Here is a 21,298-nt window from a genome sequence, read left to right on the forward strand (position 1 = left end):
TGAAGTAATATGTACATGTGGGTAGAGTTAAAGTGACTATGCATAAATAATTAACAGAGTAGCAGCAGTGTAAAAAGATGGGGTGGGGGGCAGTGCAAATAGTCCGGGTAGCCATGATTAGCTGTTCAGGAGTCTTATGGCTTGGGGGTAGAAGCTGTTGAGAAGTCTTTTGGACCTAAACTTGGCACTCCGGTACCGCTTGCCGTGCGGTAGCAGAGAGAACAGTCTATGACTAGGGTGGCTGGAGTCTTTGACAATTTTGAGGGCCTTCCTCTGACACCGCCTGGTATAGAGGTCCTGGATGGCAGGAAGCTTGGCCCCAGTGATGTACTGGGCCGTACGCACTACCCTCTGTAGTGCCTTGCGGTCGGAGGCCAAGCAGTTGCCATACCAGGCGGTGATGCAACCAGTCAGGATGCTCTCGATGGTGCAGCTGTAGAATTATTTGAGGATCTGAGGACCCATGCCAAATCTTTTCAGTCTCCTGAGGGGGAATAGGCTTTGTCGTGCCCTCTTCACGACTGATGTGATGTGGACACCAAGGAACTTGAAGCTCTCAACCTTACTCCAGTGCATACACATTACTGTAAATTACATGAATAGCTCTCATGTCTTCATCATTGATATTCCCATGAGGGTTTGGATTCAGTTGTTAGCATCTTGTACTCACAGAGATTCCTGTGTCCTTGTTTAGGATGACCTGTAGCAAGTGAGGTGGGAGAATGGGCGGAGACTTGAACTTTTCTTCCTGCTTGGGTATGTAGGGGTCCTGATGGTATGGTCCGGGAGGGGAGCTGGACAGGTCTAACTCACAAACAGATGGGAGGAGGGGCAAGTTAATAAATACAATGGTAGAGTGAACACCAAGATGTGTCTAGTTAATATTTTGCTATTGCCAGTTGCCATCTAACTTTCTAACACCATGGAGACATTTTCCAATACAGTAGCATAACTTGAATGGGTGAATACGTTATGGATACTAACCTTGACACTGACCTGACATATCAGAGCATTTCTGTGAGTCCACCATAAGTGCATCAAACACCTCGAAGTCAGTCTTCTTGACTTGGATGACATTGTTGACTGTGCCTAGCTGGTTGGTTACAACAGGCTGGGGGACCACAAAACCAGCAATCAAACAGAGAACTCATAAACATCAAATCTGTTACAGTCATTCACTCCCATATGCCTGTGTAAATAGCTGAGTAGACAGTTGTTCCTATAAAGCCATTACAACACGTAAAACAGAGGTCGTTCTGGTCCCAAAAACACGCTGCTCACCTCAGCTGGGTCATGGGTCCAAGTCCCGTCCACATAGAACTTATACTGATGCTCCCCTTCAGGCAGATCCACAATTGCCACAAAGTTGTTCTGACTGAAAGAGAGAACACACTAACAGTAAGCGTTATGAATTCGGAGGGCAGAAATTATTAAACATTAAAGCATTAGACCTCTCACTAAAGGCTTCAGTCATACAAAAGCTATACTTAAATCCAAACAGGTTCTCTAGCAGATTAGTAAGAATGGCTCACCCCGTGTTCAAGAATGGCCTTTTTGCCTTCATTCAGATTACAACCTCTAATTTTCAGTTATTTGAAAATGAAAATGGTTGCAATTTCAGTTTAATCCACCAGAAAATACAGAACAAATATTACAACAAATAATATGGTTAAACTCAAATATACTAATTTATTTTGGGAAAAAAAATACAATTGGTATAGTCTTTGTAAATGATATCATAAATAGGACTGGTGGAGTTATGTCACACATGCAGCTAACAAAAATATATGGAAATGTCTGCTCTGTCCAAAATTACAACCAACTAATTGCAGCATTACCGCAAAAATGGAAGAGGCAAGTGGAAGGGGGAGAAAGTAAGGAACTTGTCTGTCGGCCCTGCATTAAAGACCCAAGCTGGTTAAAGAAAATTGTGATAAATAGTATACCAGTTTCATTTAAGGACCAAAAAATTGACAGCTCTACCATACAGATTGCAAAAAAGTTGGGAAGAGATTTCCAATGTACCGATTCCATGGCACATGGTTTATGAACTGATACACAAAAGGAGTTTTTCTATTTAAATGATTATACAAAACTCTTGCAACCAATATAATATTATATATATGGGGGATACAACCATCCCAGCTCTGAAGATTTTGCTGTGAAGAGACAGAATCATTAGATCATTTGTTTTGGTACTGTCCATATGTTTTTGAGCGCAGGTATGGCTGAAGAATTGCAACATTTACCTGGAGCTAACTCTGCAAATAGCACTGCTGGGTGATTTGAAATGTCATAGTCAATCGATCAATAATATAATAAAACTCTTAGCAAAAAAATATTAAATTGACAATCTGTAGAAACTATGAGAATAGAAAGGTTCAGAACTTTTGTGAAACATCACAGCAGAGTTGAAAAATACAATAGAAATCAAAATTGGATGGTGTTCAGAGATACAGTGGGGAGAACAAGTATTTGATACACTGCTGATTTTGCAGGTTTTCCTACTTACAAAGCATGTAGAGGTCTGTAATTTTTATCATAGGTACACTTCAACTGTGAGAGACGGAATCTAAAACAAAAATCCAGAAAATCACATTGTATGATTTTTGAGTAATTAATTTGCATTTTATTGCATGACATAAGTATTTGATACATCAGAAACCTTTGTTTGCAATTACACAGATCATACGTTTCCTGTAGTTCTTGACCAGGTTTGCACACACTGCAGCAGGGATTTTGGCCCACTCCTCCATACAGACCTTCTCCAGATCCTTCAGGTTTTGGGGCTGTTGCTGGCAATACGGACTTTCAGCTCCCTCCAAAGATTTTCTATTGGGTTCAGGTCTGGAGACTGGCTAGGCCACTCCAGGACCTTGAGATGCTTCTTACGGAGCCACTCCTTAGTTGCCCTGGCTGTGTGTTTCGGGTCGTTGTCATGCTGGAAGACCCAGCCACGACCCATCTTCAATGCTCTTACTGAGGGAAGGAGGTTATTGGCCAAGATCTCGCGATACATGGCCCCATCCATCCTCCCCTCAGTACGGTGCAGTCGTCCTGTCCCCTTTGCAGAAAAGCATCCCCAAAGAATTATGTTTCCACCTCCATGCTTCACGGTTGGGATGGTGTTCTTGGGGTTGTAGTCATCCTTCTTCTTCCTCCAAACACGGCGAGTGGAGTTTAGACCAAAAAGCTCTATTTTTGTCTCATCAGACCACATGACCTTCTCCCATTCCTCCTCTGGATCATCCAGATGGTCATTGGCAAACTTCAGACAGAACTGGACATGCGCTGGCTTGAGCAGGGGGACCTTGCGTGCGCTGCAGGATTTTAATCCATGACGGCGTAGTGTGTTACTAATGGTTTTCTTTGAGACTGTGGTCCCAGCTCTCTGGCCAGGTCCTGCCGTGTAGTTCTGGGCTGATCCCTCACCTTCCTCATGATCATTGATGCCCCACGAGTTGAGATCTTGCATGGAGCCCCAGACCAGGGGTGATTGACCATCATCTTGAACTGGTCTTGGCCATTGTGGAGAGGTTGGAGTCTGTTTGATTGAGTGTGTGGACAGGTGTCTTTTATACAGGTAACGAGTTCAAACAGGTGCAGTTAATACAGGTAATGAGTGGAGAACAGGAGGGCTTCTTAAAGAAAAACTAACAGGTCTGTGAGAGCCAGAATTCTTACTGGTTGGTAGGTGATCAAATACTTATGTCATGCAATAAAATGCAAATTAATTACTTAAAAATCATACAATGTGATTTTCTGGATTTTTGTTTTAGATTCCGTCTCTCACAGTTGAAGTGTACCTATGATAAAAATTACAGACCTCTACATGCTTTGTAAGTAGGAAAACCTGCAAAATCGGCAGTGTATCAAATACTTGTTCTCCCCACTGTATATATATATACACTGTACCAGTCAAAAGTTTGGAAACACCTACTCATTCCAGGGTTTTTCTTTATTTTTACTATTTTCTACATTGTAGAATAATAGTGAAGACATCAAAACGATGAAATAACACAAATGGAATCATGTAGTAACCAAAAAAGTGTTAAACAAATCAAAATATATTTTATATTTGAGATTCTTCAAATAGCCACCCTTTGCCTTGATGACAGCTTTGCACACTCTTGGCATTCCCTCAACCAGCTTCATGAGGTAGTCACCTGGAATACATTTCAATTCACAGATGTGCCTCGTTAAAAGTTAATTTGTTTAATTTGTGTAATTTATTTCCTTCTTAATGCATTTGAGCCAATCAGTTGTGTTGTGACAAGGTAGGGGTGGTATACAGAAGATAGCCCTATTTGGTAAAAGACCAAGTCCATATTATGGCAAGATCAGCTCAAATAAGCAAAGAGAAAGGACAGTCCATCATTACTTTAAGACATGAAGGTCAGTCAATACGGAAAATGTCAAGAATTTTGAAAGTTTCTTCAAGTGCAGTCACAAAAACCATCAAGCGCTATGATGAAACTGGCTCTCATGAGGACCGCCACAGGAAAGGAAGACCCAGAATTACCTCTGCTGCAGAGGTTAAGTTCATTAGAGTTACCAGCCTCAGAAATTGCAGCCCAAATAAATGCTTCACAGAGTTCAAGTAACAGACACATCTCAACATCAACTGTTCAGAGGAGACTGCGTGAATCAGGCCTTCATGGTCAAATTGCTGCAAAGAAACCACTACTAAAAGGACACCAATAAGAAGAAGAGACTTGCTTGGGCCAAGAAACAGGAGCAGTGTACAGTGAGGGAAATAAGTATTTGATCCCAGGCTGATTTTGTACGTTTGCCCACTGACAAAGACATGATCAGTCTATCATTTTAATGGTAGGTTTATTTGAACAGTGAGAGACAGAATAAAAACAAAAAAATTCAGAAAAACGCATGTAAAAAATGTTATAACTTGATTTGCATTTTAATGAGGGAAATAAGTATTTGACCCCTCTGCAAAACATGACTTAGTACTTGGTGGCAAAACCCTTGTTGGCAATCACAGAGGTCAGACGTTTCTTGTAGTTGGCCACCAGGTTTGCACACATCTCAGGAGGGATTTTGTCCCACTCCTCTTTGCAGATCTTCTCCAAGTCATTAAGATTTCGAGCCTGACATTTGGCAACTCGAACCTTCAGCTCCCTCCACAGATTTTCTATGGGATTAAGGTCTGGAGACTGGCTAGGCCACTCCAGGACCTTAATGTGCTTCTTCTTGAGCCACTCCTTTGTTGCCTTGGCCGTGTGTTTTGGGTCATTGTCATGCTGGAATACCCATCCACGACCCATTTTCAATGCCCTGGCTGAGGGAAGGAGGTTCTCACCCAAGATTTGACAGTCGATGGCCCCGTCCATCTTCCCTTTGATGCGGTGAAGTTGTCCTGTCCCCTTAGCAGAAAAACACCCCCAAAGCATAATGTTTCCACCTCCTGTTTGACGGTGGGGATGGTGTTCTTGGGGTCATAGGCAGCATTCCTCCTCCTCCAAACACGGCGAGTTGAGTTGATGCCAAAGACCTCGATTTTGGTCTCATCTGACCACAACACTTTCACCCAGTTCTCCTCTGAATCATTCAGACGTTCATTGGCAAACTTCAGACGGCCCTGTATATGTGCTGTCTTGAGCAGGGGGACCTTGCGGGTGCTGCAGGATTTCAGTCCTTCACGGCATAGTGTGTTACCAATTGTTTTCTTGGTGACTATGGTCCCAGCTGCTTTGATCCTCCCGTGTAGTTCTGGGCTGATTCCTCACCATTCTCATGATCATTGCAACTCCACGAGGTGAGATCTTGCATGGAGCCCCAGACCAACGGAGATTGACAGTTCTTTTGTGTTTCTTCCATTTGAGAATAATTGCACCAACTGTTGTCACCTTCTCAGCAAGCTGCTTGGCGATGGTCTTGTAGCCCATTCCAGCCTTGTGTAGGTCTACAATCTTGTCCCTGACATCCTTGGAGAGCTCTTTGGTCTTGGCCATGGTGGAGAGTTTGGAATCTGATTGATTGAATCTTCTGTGGACAGGTATCTTTTATACAGGTAACAAGCTGAGATTAGGAGCACTCCCTTTAAGAGTGTGCTCCTAATCTCAGCTCGTTACCTGTATAAAAGACACCTGGGAGCCAGAAATCTTTCTGATTGAGAGGGGGTCAAATACTTATTTCCCTCATTAAAATGCAAATCAATTTATAACATTTTTGACATGCGTTTTTCTGGATTTTGTTGTTGTTATTCTGTCTCTCACTGTTCAAATAAACCTTGATGTGTAGTTTTAATGGATTATCAGATGAAATTGAGTTAATCATGAACATATAGTTAAAATTCTTTGTGGCTAACTGAATTGGGCCGTTTGTTTTTGTCTCTCTCTTCAAACACAGTGAAGGGAGCGGCACCAGGGTTGAATAGAGTTTGGGCTAGACCTTTGTCTCCTTGGTATCTTCTTGATTGATTACACCTTGAGGGGGTGAGGTACAGGGGAGCGGGTGATTGGTTGGAGTAATAGTTCAGCCGTCCTCAGGGACAAAGGAAGTGGGTGGAGCAATAAAAGAGCGGGAAAACTGAAGAGGACTATATAAGATGGAGGAAGACGTTAAGAAGGTGTGCCCCTCTGCAGACGGGTATCGGCTGTGTTGAAAACTTTAATAAAGTAATTCCTTGATGCAACGAAAACTCTGTAAGACCTTATTTGTAATAAAGTATGGTGGTTATTTTCCACAACATAATTGGTGACCACGAAGGGACCTGTTTAAAGAGATTTTTGATTGCTTTACCGTCGGAGGAAGTTTGAGCGACTCACACAGACTCAGTGGCCACTGTTTGAAAGGTAAGCTTTGTTCTTACTTAAACTGTGTGTTTCGATCAAGCTGAATCTGGGGGTGGGGTACGGAAGACTTCTCTCCAGAATAAGGACCAAATTTAGTAGAAGAAGCAGAGTTTTTGTTGAAATAAGGAATAAGCATGCATGCAAAGTAAATGAGTGTAAATAAGACAAGCAGGCTAGCATAGATGCAGGCTAGTAGTAGAAGAAGCAGGCTAGCATAGACGCAGGCTAGTAGTAGAAGAAGCAGGCTAGCATAGACACAGGCTAGTAGTAGAATAAGCAGGCTAGCATAGACGCAGGCTAGTAGTAGAAGAAGCAGGCTAGCATAGACACGCAGGCTAGTAGTAGAAGAAGCAGGCTAGCATAGACGCAGGCTAGTAGTAGAAGAAGCAGGCTAGCATAGACGCAGGCTAGTAGTAGAAGAAGCAGGCTAGCATAGACGCAGGCTAGTGGACGAGCAGGCTAGCATAGACACGCAGGCTAGTGGACGAGCAGGCTAGCATACACGCAGGCTAGTGGACGAGCAGGCTAATACGTAGGTTTGCTCGTCCGGAGTAGGTGTGCATCATCCTGGATGAGGGGATGCACAAACTAGACAGCGAATCGGGTAAAAATTAAGTCATCCTGAGAAGGTGACAGCATAAATTGGATGTCGCGCTTTTCATCCCTAGTAGGTAAACGGTTGTGAACGCCGCCAGGGCTTCAAAGTATAGAGAAATAATAAGATAGAGTAGGTCTGCTCATCTTGTGCGGGGGAATAATTTGTTTGAGCGGCTGTGGTTAATTCAATTGTGATTAAGTTGTCATTTGGTCAGCTTCGTTCAATCGTCTGACACTATTGTTTGTCCTGCTTGTCATTCTGTCTGACTCATTTAAGCACGAGTGGCGGCTTATATGTGTGGGTGATCGGACAACAAAAAAAAAATCAGGAAAATAATAGCCTTGTCTTTGTGGAGAAAGTGTAAGGAAAGGGACTATATTCTAGGTCGTTTAAAGCTTCTAAGGCTGGTGGAGAAAGGGAAAGCCCAATCTTGCATTAGGGAGAGAAGAATTAATAGTAAGTGGATATTAATTTACTAACGTAAAGGAGAGAGAGAAATCCTGTTGAAGGAACAGGTCACGTGTACGGGGGTGATCATATGACGTCGACACATTGAATTTCAGTCAAGCCTTTAGGGGTTAATTAAAAGTTGGGAAATTTAGAAGGGATTATGGTAAAATTGACCATAGTAAAGGAATATTCTGGTAGGTTATGCAAATAGTGATGAAGGCGTGTTTGAGAACAACGTTGTGTGGAATGGTATGATAAAGAGATAAAGAGGCGTGTATGATAATGTTATAGAGCGTGTGGCGATAAAGAATCATTAGAAATACGAATGCGGTGGATGATGAATAATATTGACATATGATGTATGTTATGTGTGGGTAATTGATTAATGGAGAGTGGATAAAAGTGGAATAATATATACAGTGGGGAGAACAAGTATTTGATACACTGCCGATTTTGCAGGTTTTCCTACTTACAAAGCATGTAGAGGTCTGTAATTTTTATCATAGGTACACTTCAACTGTGAGAGACGGAATCTAAAACAAAAATCCAGAAAATCACATTATATGATTTTTAAGTAATTAATTTGCATTTTATTGCAACGAGCTGAGGGAATAGCACCTACTTATAGTGGGTTGTAGATTTGTTGAATAAACAAATTTATATTTTAAACTAAAGTAATGCAATAGGCTACAATTATAACATTATCAGAAAAAGGCACAATTTAATTGATCCAGTAATGATAAAAGGAAAGGCAAGGGATAAAATCTAATTTAAGGAAAGAGGAAGAGTATGAAGATATATTAGGGAGTTAAAGACCATTAACTGAGGGATATAAAACGTTTAGCTGAGAAAGACAACAGGAATAATTTACCTTACACCCTAATATAGACACTGAACCACACAATAAGTAGAGATGGCAGGAACACAAGTAGCAATCAGAAGAGAAGGTTCCCAGAAAATAGTAATATTGGTAATATCTCTGACAAATGGGGAAAAAAGGACCAGGAAAATAGTAACTAAATGGCCAAAGGAGGGAACATTTGATGTAAGAATGGATAAGATAAGGGAACAAAGAATAACAAGAAAATTAGAAGAGCGAGGGAGTGAACCAAAAAAGGCTGGTTCAACTACACCACCACATTTACATTTACATTTACGTCATTTAGCAGACGCTCTTATCCAGAGCGACTTACAAATTGACCATACGCAGAAGGGGGGCAGTATTCACAGGTTACAGGTGTAGTCTCAATAACAGGGAATATAGAGATAGAAGAGGAAGAAAAGGGGAAACAACAGGTTTCCACGCCTAAAAGAGGAGACAAATCACATTTAGATATAGACTGTTATAGAGGACTGAGGGATAGATGAACAAGAGTATGATGGGCAAAGAGATGGGGGGAATACAAATGATGAGGAAGGTGAAGAACTTAGACAGTATGCTGACTCTGATCAAGAACAGAGTGAGACAGAGGGACGACTATCAGAGCAAGGAGCCACAGGAGGCACACCTATAGTCACAGAATTAGGTAAGGCACTATACGCTCATCTGGAAAAAGCAAATTTAAGAAACAGAAGGACAATAAAAAAGCCAGAAAAATATGGAGCTCAATGTCCCATTTTGGTAAAGGGGACACAGGTTCATTATGTGCCTTGGGGAAAGCAGGACCTGGAAGGTCTGGTGACTAGACTGCCTAACCTGCATGAAGGAGCAGGAAAATGGATTAGAACATTTGAAGAACAAACGATGGGGAAGCTACTGGCGGTGGGAGACTTGAAAGCATTGCTGGCCAGGGTGGTGGGAGTGGCCAAAATGGAGAACTTGATGCAGGCTGATGGCCTCATACTGGTGGTGCGGAGAACGATACTGGATGGAGTGGCCTTTGACAAGTATAGGCCAGGACTGTGGCACACTCTGAGAATAGAGTATCCAGCCAAAATAGACCCTAAAGCACTAAAAGGGGAGCCATTGGGAGATAAAGAAAACCCGGCAGGTTATCTGGAGGACCAGCTCAAGAGGTGGCGACAAGAAACAGAAAGGGATCCGGAGGGGGATCCACTGATGACAACACGGTTTAGGACATCATTGATGGAAGGAATGCCAACGCCTGTCAGAAGCAGACTAGAAGATGTGGTGGGACTAACGTCAAAGTCACACAAAGAGTTCTGTGACCATGTTATCCACGCAGTGGAGAAATACAGGAAGGATGAACAGAAACTGACAGATCAAGGGAGAGACATTCAAAGAAAACTGACACAAATGCAGCTGGAAGAGCTGTCGAGAAAGGACAAAAAGAGAACACAAGCTCCAGTGATTACTCCGGCATCGCCGGAGGAGGGTGGCATGGCACCTGTCATCCAGGGAGGTCAACAATCACTGCCTCAGCAGCAAGGCCAAAGAGATCCTACCTTACCAGTAGTGAATGTGTATACACACACCAATCCCCTGGGCAGTGGCAAAACAAGAATAATTAAAATGGACCCAAGAATCAATGGTACCAACCACAGCAGCAAACACACCAGAGTGGTGGACCAAGAAGACCAGGTGTCTGCTGGGGGTGCAATCAATTAGGACATATGAGAAGGGATTGTCCTACCAACCCATGGCTGCCTAGGCAACCACAACAGGAAAATTGGCAAAGAAATGGAACCAGCTAAGATGAATGGCAGCAGTCTTAGAACTCATGGGGAGGACCACAACAGGGTAGCTAGAGAAGCATTTATTTTGGACTAGGGGACAGGACTAACTTTTTGTAGGTTCTGGATTGATTACACAATTTATATTTTTACTAAAATAAAGGCAGCAGATTGAAATGATTAGAATACTGGAAAGTGGTTATGGGTTTGTTATGATATAGGTGTATTCCACTTAATGAAACATTAAAATGTCTGATGTGTCTTGATTGGGAGTCTTTCTTCACGGATTGATGGAAATCCCCTACAGTATGAATGATGAGGGAGATGTAGGAGACCACGTCTCAAACAACATTTTGATAGATACTTGGGACCAAATATCACTGATTCCTTACACTGAGGAATTGACTGTATTGAGAGGGAGAAGTATTACATTCAGTGGGGTTAAAGAATCCTTCCGAGGGTCAAAGATACTAAATAAATAAAAAGGTGAAATGTAAATTGACAGTATGTATGGGTGACAGCGCGAATGAGGGTTACAAATAGTCAAATGGTGTATCATGCTGCATTTAAACAATCGCTAGAGGGGTTGAATTTGTGTGTTATGGATTGTAGTAAAGTGTTATGGGTGTCCAATGACGATGACGCTAATGGGAGAAACCATCATCACATTAGTAAATTATTTTATAGGAGGGGGGTCACAGGGCATGTGGGAAAGTACAACCAACGAGGCAAGAGATAGCATATTTGAGTTTTCGACGTCATGAAGCATGTTGGGGGTGATTGAGTGGTAGCAGTGCGGCTAAGGAAAAGCCTAGGGGTTTAAATCATATGGGATTTTATTTCGTTTTATGTGCACTAGATTGTGGAATTCACTGGAGAAGGGAGCAGTCACAAGTGATGTTCTTGAGGGTTGTCTGAAAGGAGGGATCAGGAGATGTGGCAAGAGAGTGAGAATTTCGAATTTAGATGTGGACTGATTAAGAGGTATCAAAATGGAAACTAACTAAATGTGTACTTTTTCTTCCAGGAAAAAGGGGGGAGTGATTCTCCTTTCTTTGAAATATTTGCTGAGATTATAAATAAGGCCTGGCCATTTTTTGTTTGTTTATTGTTTTACTATATGGTGTTCAAATAACCACAAACAAACCACTTAGTATGAAATGTTAGCTGTATAGGATTTTTATTTGGGTTTTGGGTTTTTTCACGGGATGGAAGTGAAATATCTTAAAGGGGCTTTTATTTACTGAGAGATAAGTAAATACATGTGATTTATTTTGAAAAGAGCTGTACTAAAGACATACTGTACACTTGGGATACAACATTTATTAAATGTTTTGACGGTTGTTAATGAGTAGTATACTATTTCATGGAACAATTAATTGAATGATTTCAATGACCTCTGCAATCTATCCTGGCTTTATAGTGTGATCTGATCATCCACACTATAAATCTTGGAGGCATGCTTAATTAGAGGTTCATTATAATAAGCAATTGTAAAGAAGTATATAATTTGGCATTAATCCTATATATCATCCCAAACAGGACAAAGATGAAGTGGGAGAGTTAGTCTTGAAGGAGAGATATCCTTGAATAACGAATGCAATTGGGTTAAGATATCATCAAGGGTTGTCATTTTAAGTTCAGTTATTATTTTTGGTTTAACAAGCAATGTTGTTGTTTTGTTTTTTGAACACAAGGGTCCAAAGGGGGGAAGGTGTTAACGATTTTGATTTTGGGCTTACAGGGGTTTTAAAGGTGTTTTAATGATTTTGGGCTTACAGGAGTTTTAATGGTTTTTAATGGTTTTAATATTTTTTATGTTTTTGTGGTAAGATATGCAAATTGTATTAAGGATATGAGCAGAAGTAATAATGTATTATGGGTTAGGTTAAATCTTTTTAGTTTTTGTGATAGGAGGCAGGGTGTAGAGGTCTGTCTATGAAATGAGGGGACTACAACGAGCTGGAAGGAGGTGTGCTTTATAATCTCAAGGCTTCTCCTGACGGATGAGAGGACATAAGTAGCATACTGTGTCTCACCTAACCTAACAATGTTCTTAAGATTTTTTTCCCATGGGTGAAGGGAACTCTGCCCAACGGAGTAGGAGAATCTGAGTATTTTCTGCGCCCTAGAGACTATGTGATGATAAAAGAGCTGGAAAGACCCTATGTGGAGGGGCCTGTACCAGGTGTTGTTGGCTACCTCAATGATGGTAAAAGTGGCGGAGACAGATACTTAGAACCATGTTTCCCACTATAGGAGTGTTCCAACCCCAGCCATTGGGTAGCATTGTTGTCTTTTGTGTGTGTCTGTGCTTGTGTGTCCTTGCAGCAGTAACTCAGAGCTTCCTTATGGGTAGGCTGATAGAAGGACACTCTTCGCAGACCGATGTCGATAGATTGAGAGGGACTCTGGCTGATCCGGAGACCCTAGTGACGGGAGAAGGTTAACAGCTAAAGTGACCATACATCATCGTCCCGGTTACACCAACGGCGGTACGGATAGAGGGGAGCGCGATCGGGTATCATCTAAACCATTGTACCAGAGTGAGGGAACTGATGACTAAGAGACCGCCAAGAGATTCCAGACCTCCAAGACATTCCAGACCGCCGAGAGATTCCAGACCTCCAAGATGCACCAGATATCTCCATCATTGATTTCTCTGCCCTTGACTAATTTCCCTGAGGATAAGGGGAATGGCATACTGACAATAGTAAAGAGCAAAATAATAAGTCAGAGAAGGGAAGCAGATAGGATTAAAATGTATATTCCTGCACAGGCAGGAAGCATAACTAAAATACAGAAAGGGATCGCTATTAAAGTACGAGGGTCAACTGGTTATTGGTGTGGGAGGAACCAACACAAGGATTATGGGGAAATCACATGGGGTACCTGTGACCTTAAGATAATAAAAGAAAAAGACAGATGGATCATAGACATAAGAATAACAGCCCAGGACGTAGATAAACAATTGGATGTAGTACTTATAAGTGCTACATTTCCAGGGGGTAGGGTTGTTGAAGTAATTATTCCTTGGGAAAGTGCATTAAACCCTTTACATGTTAGAGCCATACCAAATGCAGAAGAAAGGGAATGGAAGGAAGCGTTAAACAATGATTGGTATAGATGAGTACAATATATTACATTACAAGTAAATAAAGAAAATAGTCTAATATGCACCACACCTCCGTTTAAAGAATTAACAGTAGTTCAAAATCTTCACAGTTACCAGGACTGTGTGCTAGGATTCAATCACAACTTTTGTAATATTTAGGGAATTCTAATTATAAACAATTTTATGATCAACCAGGATGAGGAGAGAAGTGTAAGCAATTGTTAGAATAAGAACAAGGAAAAGGGGAACACCAGAGTAATATCAAATAGATTATGAGGAAATATTGGAATGTTACAATAAAACAATTGGGTTATATAATTTGGGAGAATTCAAGGGAGAATGTGAAACTAGGGGGCATTTAAACAGATAGCCTTTGGAATACAGGGACCCCTCAAAGAAGAATGTATCAGGCAGCAGGATCAAGTATTAGAAATGTGTATTAAGAATGAGTGGTGAAACATAATGATTTGTCATATAGTCAATGTTAATAGGATGTTTTGGATTGGACATTAACTCAACTGAACTGTTATGATCTGTCCTTTCCTGAGGTTACTACGGATGGTGTCGTAATGCATAGCAGAGATAATTCGGTCCAGAACGGTGTAAACCTCAATAAAAACCAAAAACCCTCTACCCGGCTGAAGAGGAGCAACAAAGGCGTTAAAGACGTTCTTGTCCGACACCACCTCTGCCAGGAGACCTGAATCCAGCATTAAATCAAAGCAATCAATTGCCTTCTCTTTTGTGCCTTTTCTCTCAAGAATGTGACAGGAGTCCATGTGGAGTGAGCAGGAAGAGAGAGATCTATGCCAATACAACGTTCTTCATAGTTACTGGTTGGCAAAATGGACAAAACAGAATGATGGTGGAGGTGTGACATTGGAATTGGGGCATTGCCATGGGCAATCCAAGATGAACTATGAAGCTATCTGAAGGACATAAGGAGGACGCCAGAAGATTGAGTGCCGGTAGAGGAAGGGAGTGTTAGTTGAGGTAGTATGTTGAATTGAGGAGTTATTATACACTGCTAAATTGATAATTAGTAATTTAGACTAGGAATGCATTAAGATACTGATCTGTTGTAATTCTCGTTATGAGGAAGGTAATGCTAAAATTATGGATAATATAGAGGTACATTCTGTTAGTGTCAATATGTGCCAAGGTGATAGTTTTAACTTTGAATGATGGAACCAAGGGACTGACTAAGAATTGTCATTCTAAATTTGTTTTGGGTAATTAATTTGAGTATGATTATGAATTGTAAGCTGACTGATTGATCTGAATGAAGATATGTGAGTTAAAGATGTTGACACTATTCTTAAACATGTCCTAGGTAGTATGGTTAAAACAATGCTACGTTACTTTTAATGTGTTAGGAGACTAACACTTTTGTTGGAATTATTTTGAGTAGAAATAGTGATATTTTTATTATGAGTATAACCTTGAATGCAAAGATTGGGATTGATAGCATAAGCATAATATACTTTTATAAATGTATGGGATTAGTAATCCCATTGGGAGGGATATGATGTGTAGTTTTAATGGATTATCAGATGAAATTGAGTTAATCATGAACATATAGTTAAAATTCTTTGTGGCTAACTGAATTGGACCGTTTTCTTTTGTCTCTCTCTTCAAACACAGTGAAGGGAGCGGCACCAGGGTTGAATAGAGTTTGGGCTAGACCTTTGTCTCCTTGGTATCTTCTTGATTGATTACAGCTTGAGGGGGTGAGGTACAGGGGAGCGGGTGATTGGTTGGAGTAATAGTTCAGCCGTCCTCAGGGACAAAGGAAGTGGGCGGAGCAATAAAAGAGCAGGAAAACTGAAGAGGACTATATAAGATGGAGGAAGACCTTAAGAAGTTGTGCCCCTCTGCAGATGGGTATCGGCTGTGTTGAAAACTTTAATAAAGTAATTCCTTGATGCAACGAAAACTCTGTAAGACCTTATTTGTAATAAAGTATGGTGGTTATTTTCCACAACAACCTACCATCGGCTGTGTTGAAAACTTTAATAAAGTAATTCCTTGATGCAACGAAAACTCTGTAAGACCTTATTTGTAATAAAGTATGGTGGTTATTTTCCACAACAACCTACCATTAAAATTATAGACTGATAATTTCTTTGTCAGTGGGCAAACGTACAAAATCAGCAGGGGATCAAATACTTTTTTCCCTCACTGTATATACAGTGCCTTCAGAAAGTACAGTGGCTTGCGAAAGTATTCACCCCCCTTGGCATTTTTCCTATTTTGTTGACTTACAACCTGGAATTAAAATTGATTTATTGGGGGTTTGTATCATTTGATTTACACAACATGCCTACCACTTTGAAGATGCAAAATAAATAAAAATCTGAAACAAACAAGACATAAGACAAAAAACTTGAGCGTGCATAACTATTCACCCCCCCAAAGTCAATACTTTGTAGAGCCACCTTTTGCAGCAATTACAGCTGCAAGTCTCTTGGTGTATGTCTCTATAAGCTTGGCACATCTAGCCACTGGGATTTTTGCCCATTCTTCAAGGCAAAACTGCTCCAGCTCCTTCAAGTTGGATGGATTCCTCTGGTGTACAGCAATCTTTAAGTCATACCACAGATTTTCAATTGGATTGATGTCTGGGCTTTGACTAGGCCATTCCAAGACATTTAAATGTTTCCCCTTAAACCACTCGAGTGTTGCTTTAGCAGTATGCTTAGGGTCATTGTCCTGCTGGAAGGTGAACCTCCGTCCGAGTCTCAAATCTCTGGAAGACTGAAACAGGTTTCCCTCAAGAATTTCCCTGTATTTAGCGCCATCCATCATTCCCAGTTTCCCAGTCCCTGCCGATTAAAAACATCCCACAGCATGATGCTGCCACCACCATGCTTCACTGTGGGGATGGTGTTCTCGGGGTGATGAGAGGAGTTGGGTTTGTGCCAGACATATGGTTTTCCTTGATGTCCAAAAAGCTACATTTTAGTCTCATCTGACCAGAGTACCTTCTTCCATATGTTTGGGGAGTCTCCCACATGCCTTTTGGCGAACACCTTGCTTATTTTTGTCTTTAAGCAATGGCTTTTTTCTGGCCACTCCTCCGTAAAGCCCAGCTCTGTGGAGTGTACGGCTTGAAGTGGTCCTATGGACAGATACTCCAACCTCTACTGTGGAGCTTTGCAGCTCCTTCAGGGTTATCTTTGGTGTCTTTGTTGCCTCTGATTAATGCCCTCCTTGCCTGGTACATGAGTTTTGGTAGGCGGCCCTCTCTTGGCAGGTTTGTTGTGGTGCCATATTCTTTCCATTTTTTAATAATGGATTTAATGGTGCTCCGTGGGATGTTCAAAGTTTCGGATATACTTTTGCAAGGCACTGTATTCAGACCCCTTGACTTTTCCCAAAAAAAATTACGTTACAGCCTTATTCTAAAATTGATTAAATTATTTTTTTCCCTCATCAATCTACACACAATACCCCATAATGACAAAGCGAAAACTGGTTTAGACATTTTTGCACATTTATAAAAAACAGAAATACCTTATTTACATAAGTATTCAGACCCTTTGCTGTGAGACTCGAAATTGAGCTCAGGTGCATCCTTTTTCCATTGATCATCCTTGAGATGTTTCTACAACTTGATTGGAGTCCACCTGTGGTAAATTCAATTGATTGGACATGATTTGGAAAGGCACACACCTGTCTATACACGGTCCCACAGTTGACAGTGTATGTCAGAGCAGAAACCAAGCGATGATGTCGAAGGAATTGTCCGTAGAGCTCCGAGACAGGATTGTGTTGAGGCACAGATCTGAGGAAGGGTACCAAAACATTTGTGCAGCATCAAAGGTCCCCAAGAACACAGTGGCCTCCATCATTCTTAAATGGAAGAAGTTTGAAACCACCAAGACTCTTCCCAGAGCTGGCCGCCCGGCCAAACTAAGCAATCGGGAGAGAAGGGCCTTGGTCAGGGAGGTGACCAAGAATCTTGACAGAGCTCTAGAGTTCCTCTGTGGAGATGGGATAACCTTCCAGAAGGACAACCATCTCTGCAGTACGCCACCAATCAGGCCTTTATGGTAGAGTGGACGGAAGCCAGACGGAAGCCACTCCTCAGTAAAAGGCACATGACAGCCCGCTTGGAGTTTGCCAAAAGGCACCTAAAGACTCTCAGACAATGAGAATCAAGATTATCTGGTCTGATGAAACCAAGATTGAACTCTTTGGCCTGAATGCCAAGCGTCACGTCTGGAGGAAACCTGGTACCATCCCTACAGTGAAGCACAGTGGTGGCAACATCATGCTGTGGGGATGTTTTTCAGCGGCAGGGACTGGGAGACTAGCCAAGATCGAGGCAAAGCTGAACAGAGAAAAGTACAGAGGGGTCCTCGATGATAACCTGCTCCAGAGCGCACAGGACCTCAGACTGGGGCGAAGGTTCACCTTCCAACAGGACAACGACCCTAAGCACACAGCCAAGACAACGCAGGAGTGGCTTCGGGACAAGTCTCTGAATGTCCTTGAGTGGCCCAGCCAGAGCCCGGACTTGAACCCGATTATAATAATAATAATATGCCATTTAGCAGACGCTTTTATCCAAAGCGACTTACAGTCATGTGTGCATACATTTTTACGTATGGGTGGTCCCGGGGATCGAACCCACTACCCTGGCGTTACAAGCGCCATGCTCTACCAATTGAGCTACAGAAGACCACGATTGAACATCTCTGGAGAGACCTGAAAATAGCTGTGCAGCAACGCTCCCCATCCAACCTGACAGAGCTTGAGAGGATCTGCAGAGAAGGAGAAACTCCCCAAATACAGGTGTGCCAAGCTTGTAGCGTCATACTTTTGAAGACTCGAGGCTGTAACCGCTGCCAAAGCTGCTTCAACAAAGTACTGAGTAAAGGGTCTGGATACTTATGAAAATGTCATATTTCAGGTTTTATTTTTAATAAATTAGCAAAAATGTCTAAAAACCTGTTTTTACTTTGTCATTATGGGGCATTGTGTGTAGATTGATGAGGGGAAAAAAAGTTTAATCAATTTTAGAATAAGGTTGTAACGTAACAAAATGTGGAAAAAGTAAAGGTGGTCCGAATACTTTCCGAATGCACTGTATACAGTACCAGTCAAAAGTTTGGACACACCTACTCATTCAAGGGTTTTTCTTGATTTTTACTTTTTTCTACATTGTAGAATAATAGTGAAGACATCAAAACTATGAAAGAACACTTATGGAATCATGTAGTAACCAAAGAAATCAAAATATATTTTAGATTTTAGATTCTTCAAAGTAGCCACCCTTTGCCTTGATGACAGCTTTGCACACTCTTGGCATTCTCTCAACCAGCTTCATCTGGAATGCTTTTCAAACAGTCTTGAAGGAGTTCCCACATATGCTGAGCACTTGTTGGCTGATTTTGTTTCACTCTGCGGTTCAACTGATCCCAAACCATCTAAATTGGGTTGAGGTCGGGGGATTGTGATGGCCAGGTCTTCTGATGCAGCACTCCATCACTCTCCTTCTTGGTCAAATATCCCTTACACAGCCTGGAAGTGTGTTGGGTAATTGTCCTGTTGAAAAACAAATGATAGTCCCGCTAAGCGCAAACCAGATGGGATGGCCTATCGCTGCAGAATGCTATGGTAGCCATGCTGGTTAAATGTGCCTTGAATTCTAAATAAATCACTGACAGTGTCACCAGCACCCCATGTGTCTGTTTCTAGAACTCTGTGAAGCATTTTTTGGGGCTGCAATTTCTGAGGCTGATAACTCCAATGAACTTATCCTCTGCAGCAGAGGTAACTCTGGGTCTTCCTTTCCTGTGGCGTTCCTCATAAGAGCCAGTTTCATCATAGCGCTTGATGGTTTTTACGACTGCACTTGAAGAAACTTTCAAAGTTCTTGACGGACTGTCATTTCACTTTACATATTTGAGCTGTTCTTGCCATAATATGGACTTGGTCTTTGACCAAATAGGGCTATCTTCTGTATACCACCCCTACCTTGTCACAACATAACTGATTGGCTCAAACGCATTAAGCAGTGTTTCAGTTCTTGACAGACTCCAACCGGTGTGCCTTGCACCAACTACCATACCCTGTTCAAAGGTCTTGCCCATTCACCCTCTGAATGGCACACATACACAATCCATATCTAAATTGTCTCAAGGCTTAAAACTCCTTCTTTAACTGGTCTTCATCTACACTGATTGAAGTGGATTTGGCAGGTGACTTCAATAAGGGATCATAGCTTCCACCTGGTCAGTCGATGTCATGGAAAAAGCAGGTGTTCCTAATGTTTTGTATACTCAGTGTATACTCACTCACAACACAGTGTGAATTGCACCATAGGCAGGTTATGAGTAGGATGCCCTTCTCATTGCTGCTAACCCACCTCCTGGTTAGGGGGATCTTGTTGGCCCAGTTGTTGAAGGATCCGGACAGAAAGACCTCCTTCCCGCTTCCAGTCCAGCGGAACACAGTGGGGCGGTCCAGTGTGGGCCCTTTATCAGCCTCCAGGTCCTGCCGCCATGCAAGGTACTCCTCTTTCTCTAGTGGAGCCTAGGAAACCAGGGAAGAGGGAGAGATGAGTATCTGTGTGTGTGAGAGAAATGGGAAGAGGGAGAGAAGAGTCTCTGTGTGTGAGAGAAATGGGAAGAGGGATAGAATAGTCTCTGTGTGTGAGAAATGGGAAGAGGGATGGAATAGTCTCTGTGTGTGAGAAATGGGAAGAGGGATGGAATAGTCTCTGTGTGTGAGAAATGGGAAGAGGGATAGAATAGTCTCTGTGTGTGAGAAATGGGAAGAGGGATGGAATAGTCTCTGTGTGTGAGAAATGGGAAGAGGGATAGAATAGTCTCTGTGTGTGAGAAATGGGAAGAGGGAGAGATAAGTCTCTGTGTGTGAGAAATGGGAAGAGGGAGAGATAAGTCTGTGTGTGTGAGAAATGGGAAGAGGGAGAGAAGTCTCTGTGTGTGTGAGAAATGGGAAGAGGGAGAGAAGAGTCTCGGTGTGTGTGAGAAATGGGAAGAAATGGAAATGAGTCTCTGTGTGTGTGGGACGGGAAGAGGGGGAGAAGAGTCTCTCTGTGTGTTTTTTTAAATGTTAGAGTCTTTTGACCAATCGGTACAATTCTGTAGATAATCCTCTAAGAAAACCAATGGTCCAAACCTAATGTCTCTATCATAATTAGTTCAAAAGTTATTAGGATTAGATTGGCCATCCTACAGGGTGACTAAATGGAGGCCAGAGAAAAAAAGTGGTAATAAATCTGGAAAATTGCATCACGTCAGCTAGGCGGGATTCTGTGCAAGAATTAAGGGTACTGGCTACCTGACAATCCGCAGGACATAAAACAATATAGAGGTAAGATGGATAGGAGACATGACATGTACTATTTTAATATATGCTTTTCATATTAATTTGAGATTCCCGTTCTTTTTCGAATATTTCTCACAAAAACAAGTGTATCTCTGTGAAACGTCAACGGAGCACTGAGCTAATTCCCAGCTTTTCATTTTTCTAATCCTTTTACATTTAATTCAGCTCATGTCATGCTAACTTTGCTTTTTGCGACCCGCGGAAATAACTTTGAAGACGACCACCACAAAATGTAAAATCCTCAACAGTTATTACGAGAAACCAGCACCACTGTCAACAGAGCTCGGTGCTTATTATTGGCTGTATTAGGTTACGAAATCCGACTAT

At 41.8% G+C, this 21,298-nt stretch overlaps 1 protein-coding gene across 2 annotated transcripts in view; it reads right to left on the bottom strand.

The window, feature by feature from the left end:
* prkab1a (protein kinase, AMP-activated, beta 1 non-catalytic subunit, a) overlaps window positions 1-21,298 on the bottom strand; it is a 28,039-nt gene that overhangs the window by 1,436 nt on the left and 5,305 nt on the right. Inside the window, exons 3-6 of one of the 2 annotated variants that reach the window (XM_041898205.1) lie at window positions 19,986-20,152; window positions 1,282-1,375; window positions 997-1,111; window positions 671-804 (exon numbers count right to left, since the gene is read on the bottom strand). In XM_041898205.1, the coding sequence (XP_041754139.1) occupies window positions 671-804; window positions 997-1,111; window positions 1,282-1,375; window positions 19,986-20,152 (510 nt within the window). Of the gene's footprint in view, window positions 1-670; window positions 805-984; window positions 1,112-1,281; window positions 1,376-19,985; window positions 20,153-21,298 lie in introns of both variants that reach the window. The other variant, XM_041898202.1, reaches the window with a different exon arrangement.

The sequence above is a fragment of the Coregonus clupeaformis genome, chromosome 15, assembly GCF_020615455.1.
Source record: "Coregonus clupeaformis isolate EN_2021a chromosome 15, ASM2061545v1, whole genome shotgun sequence".
Lineage (NCBI taxonomy): Eukaryota > Metazoa > Chordata > Actinopteri > Salmoniformes > Salmonidae > Coregonus > Coregonus clupeaformis.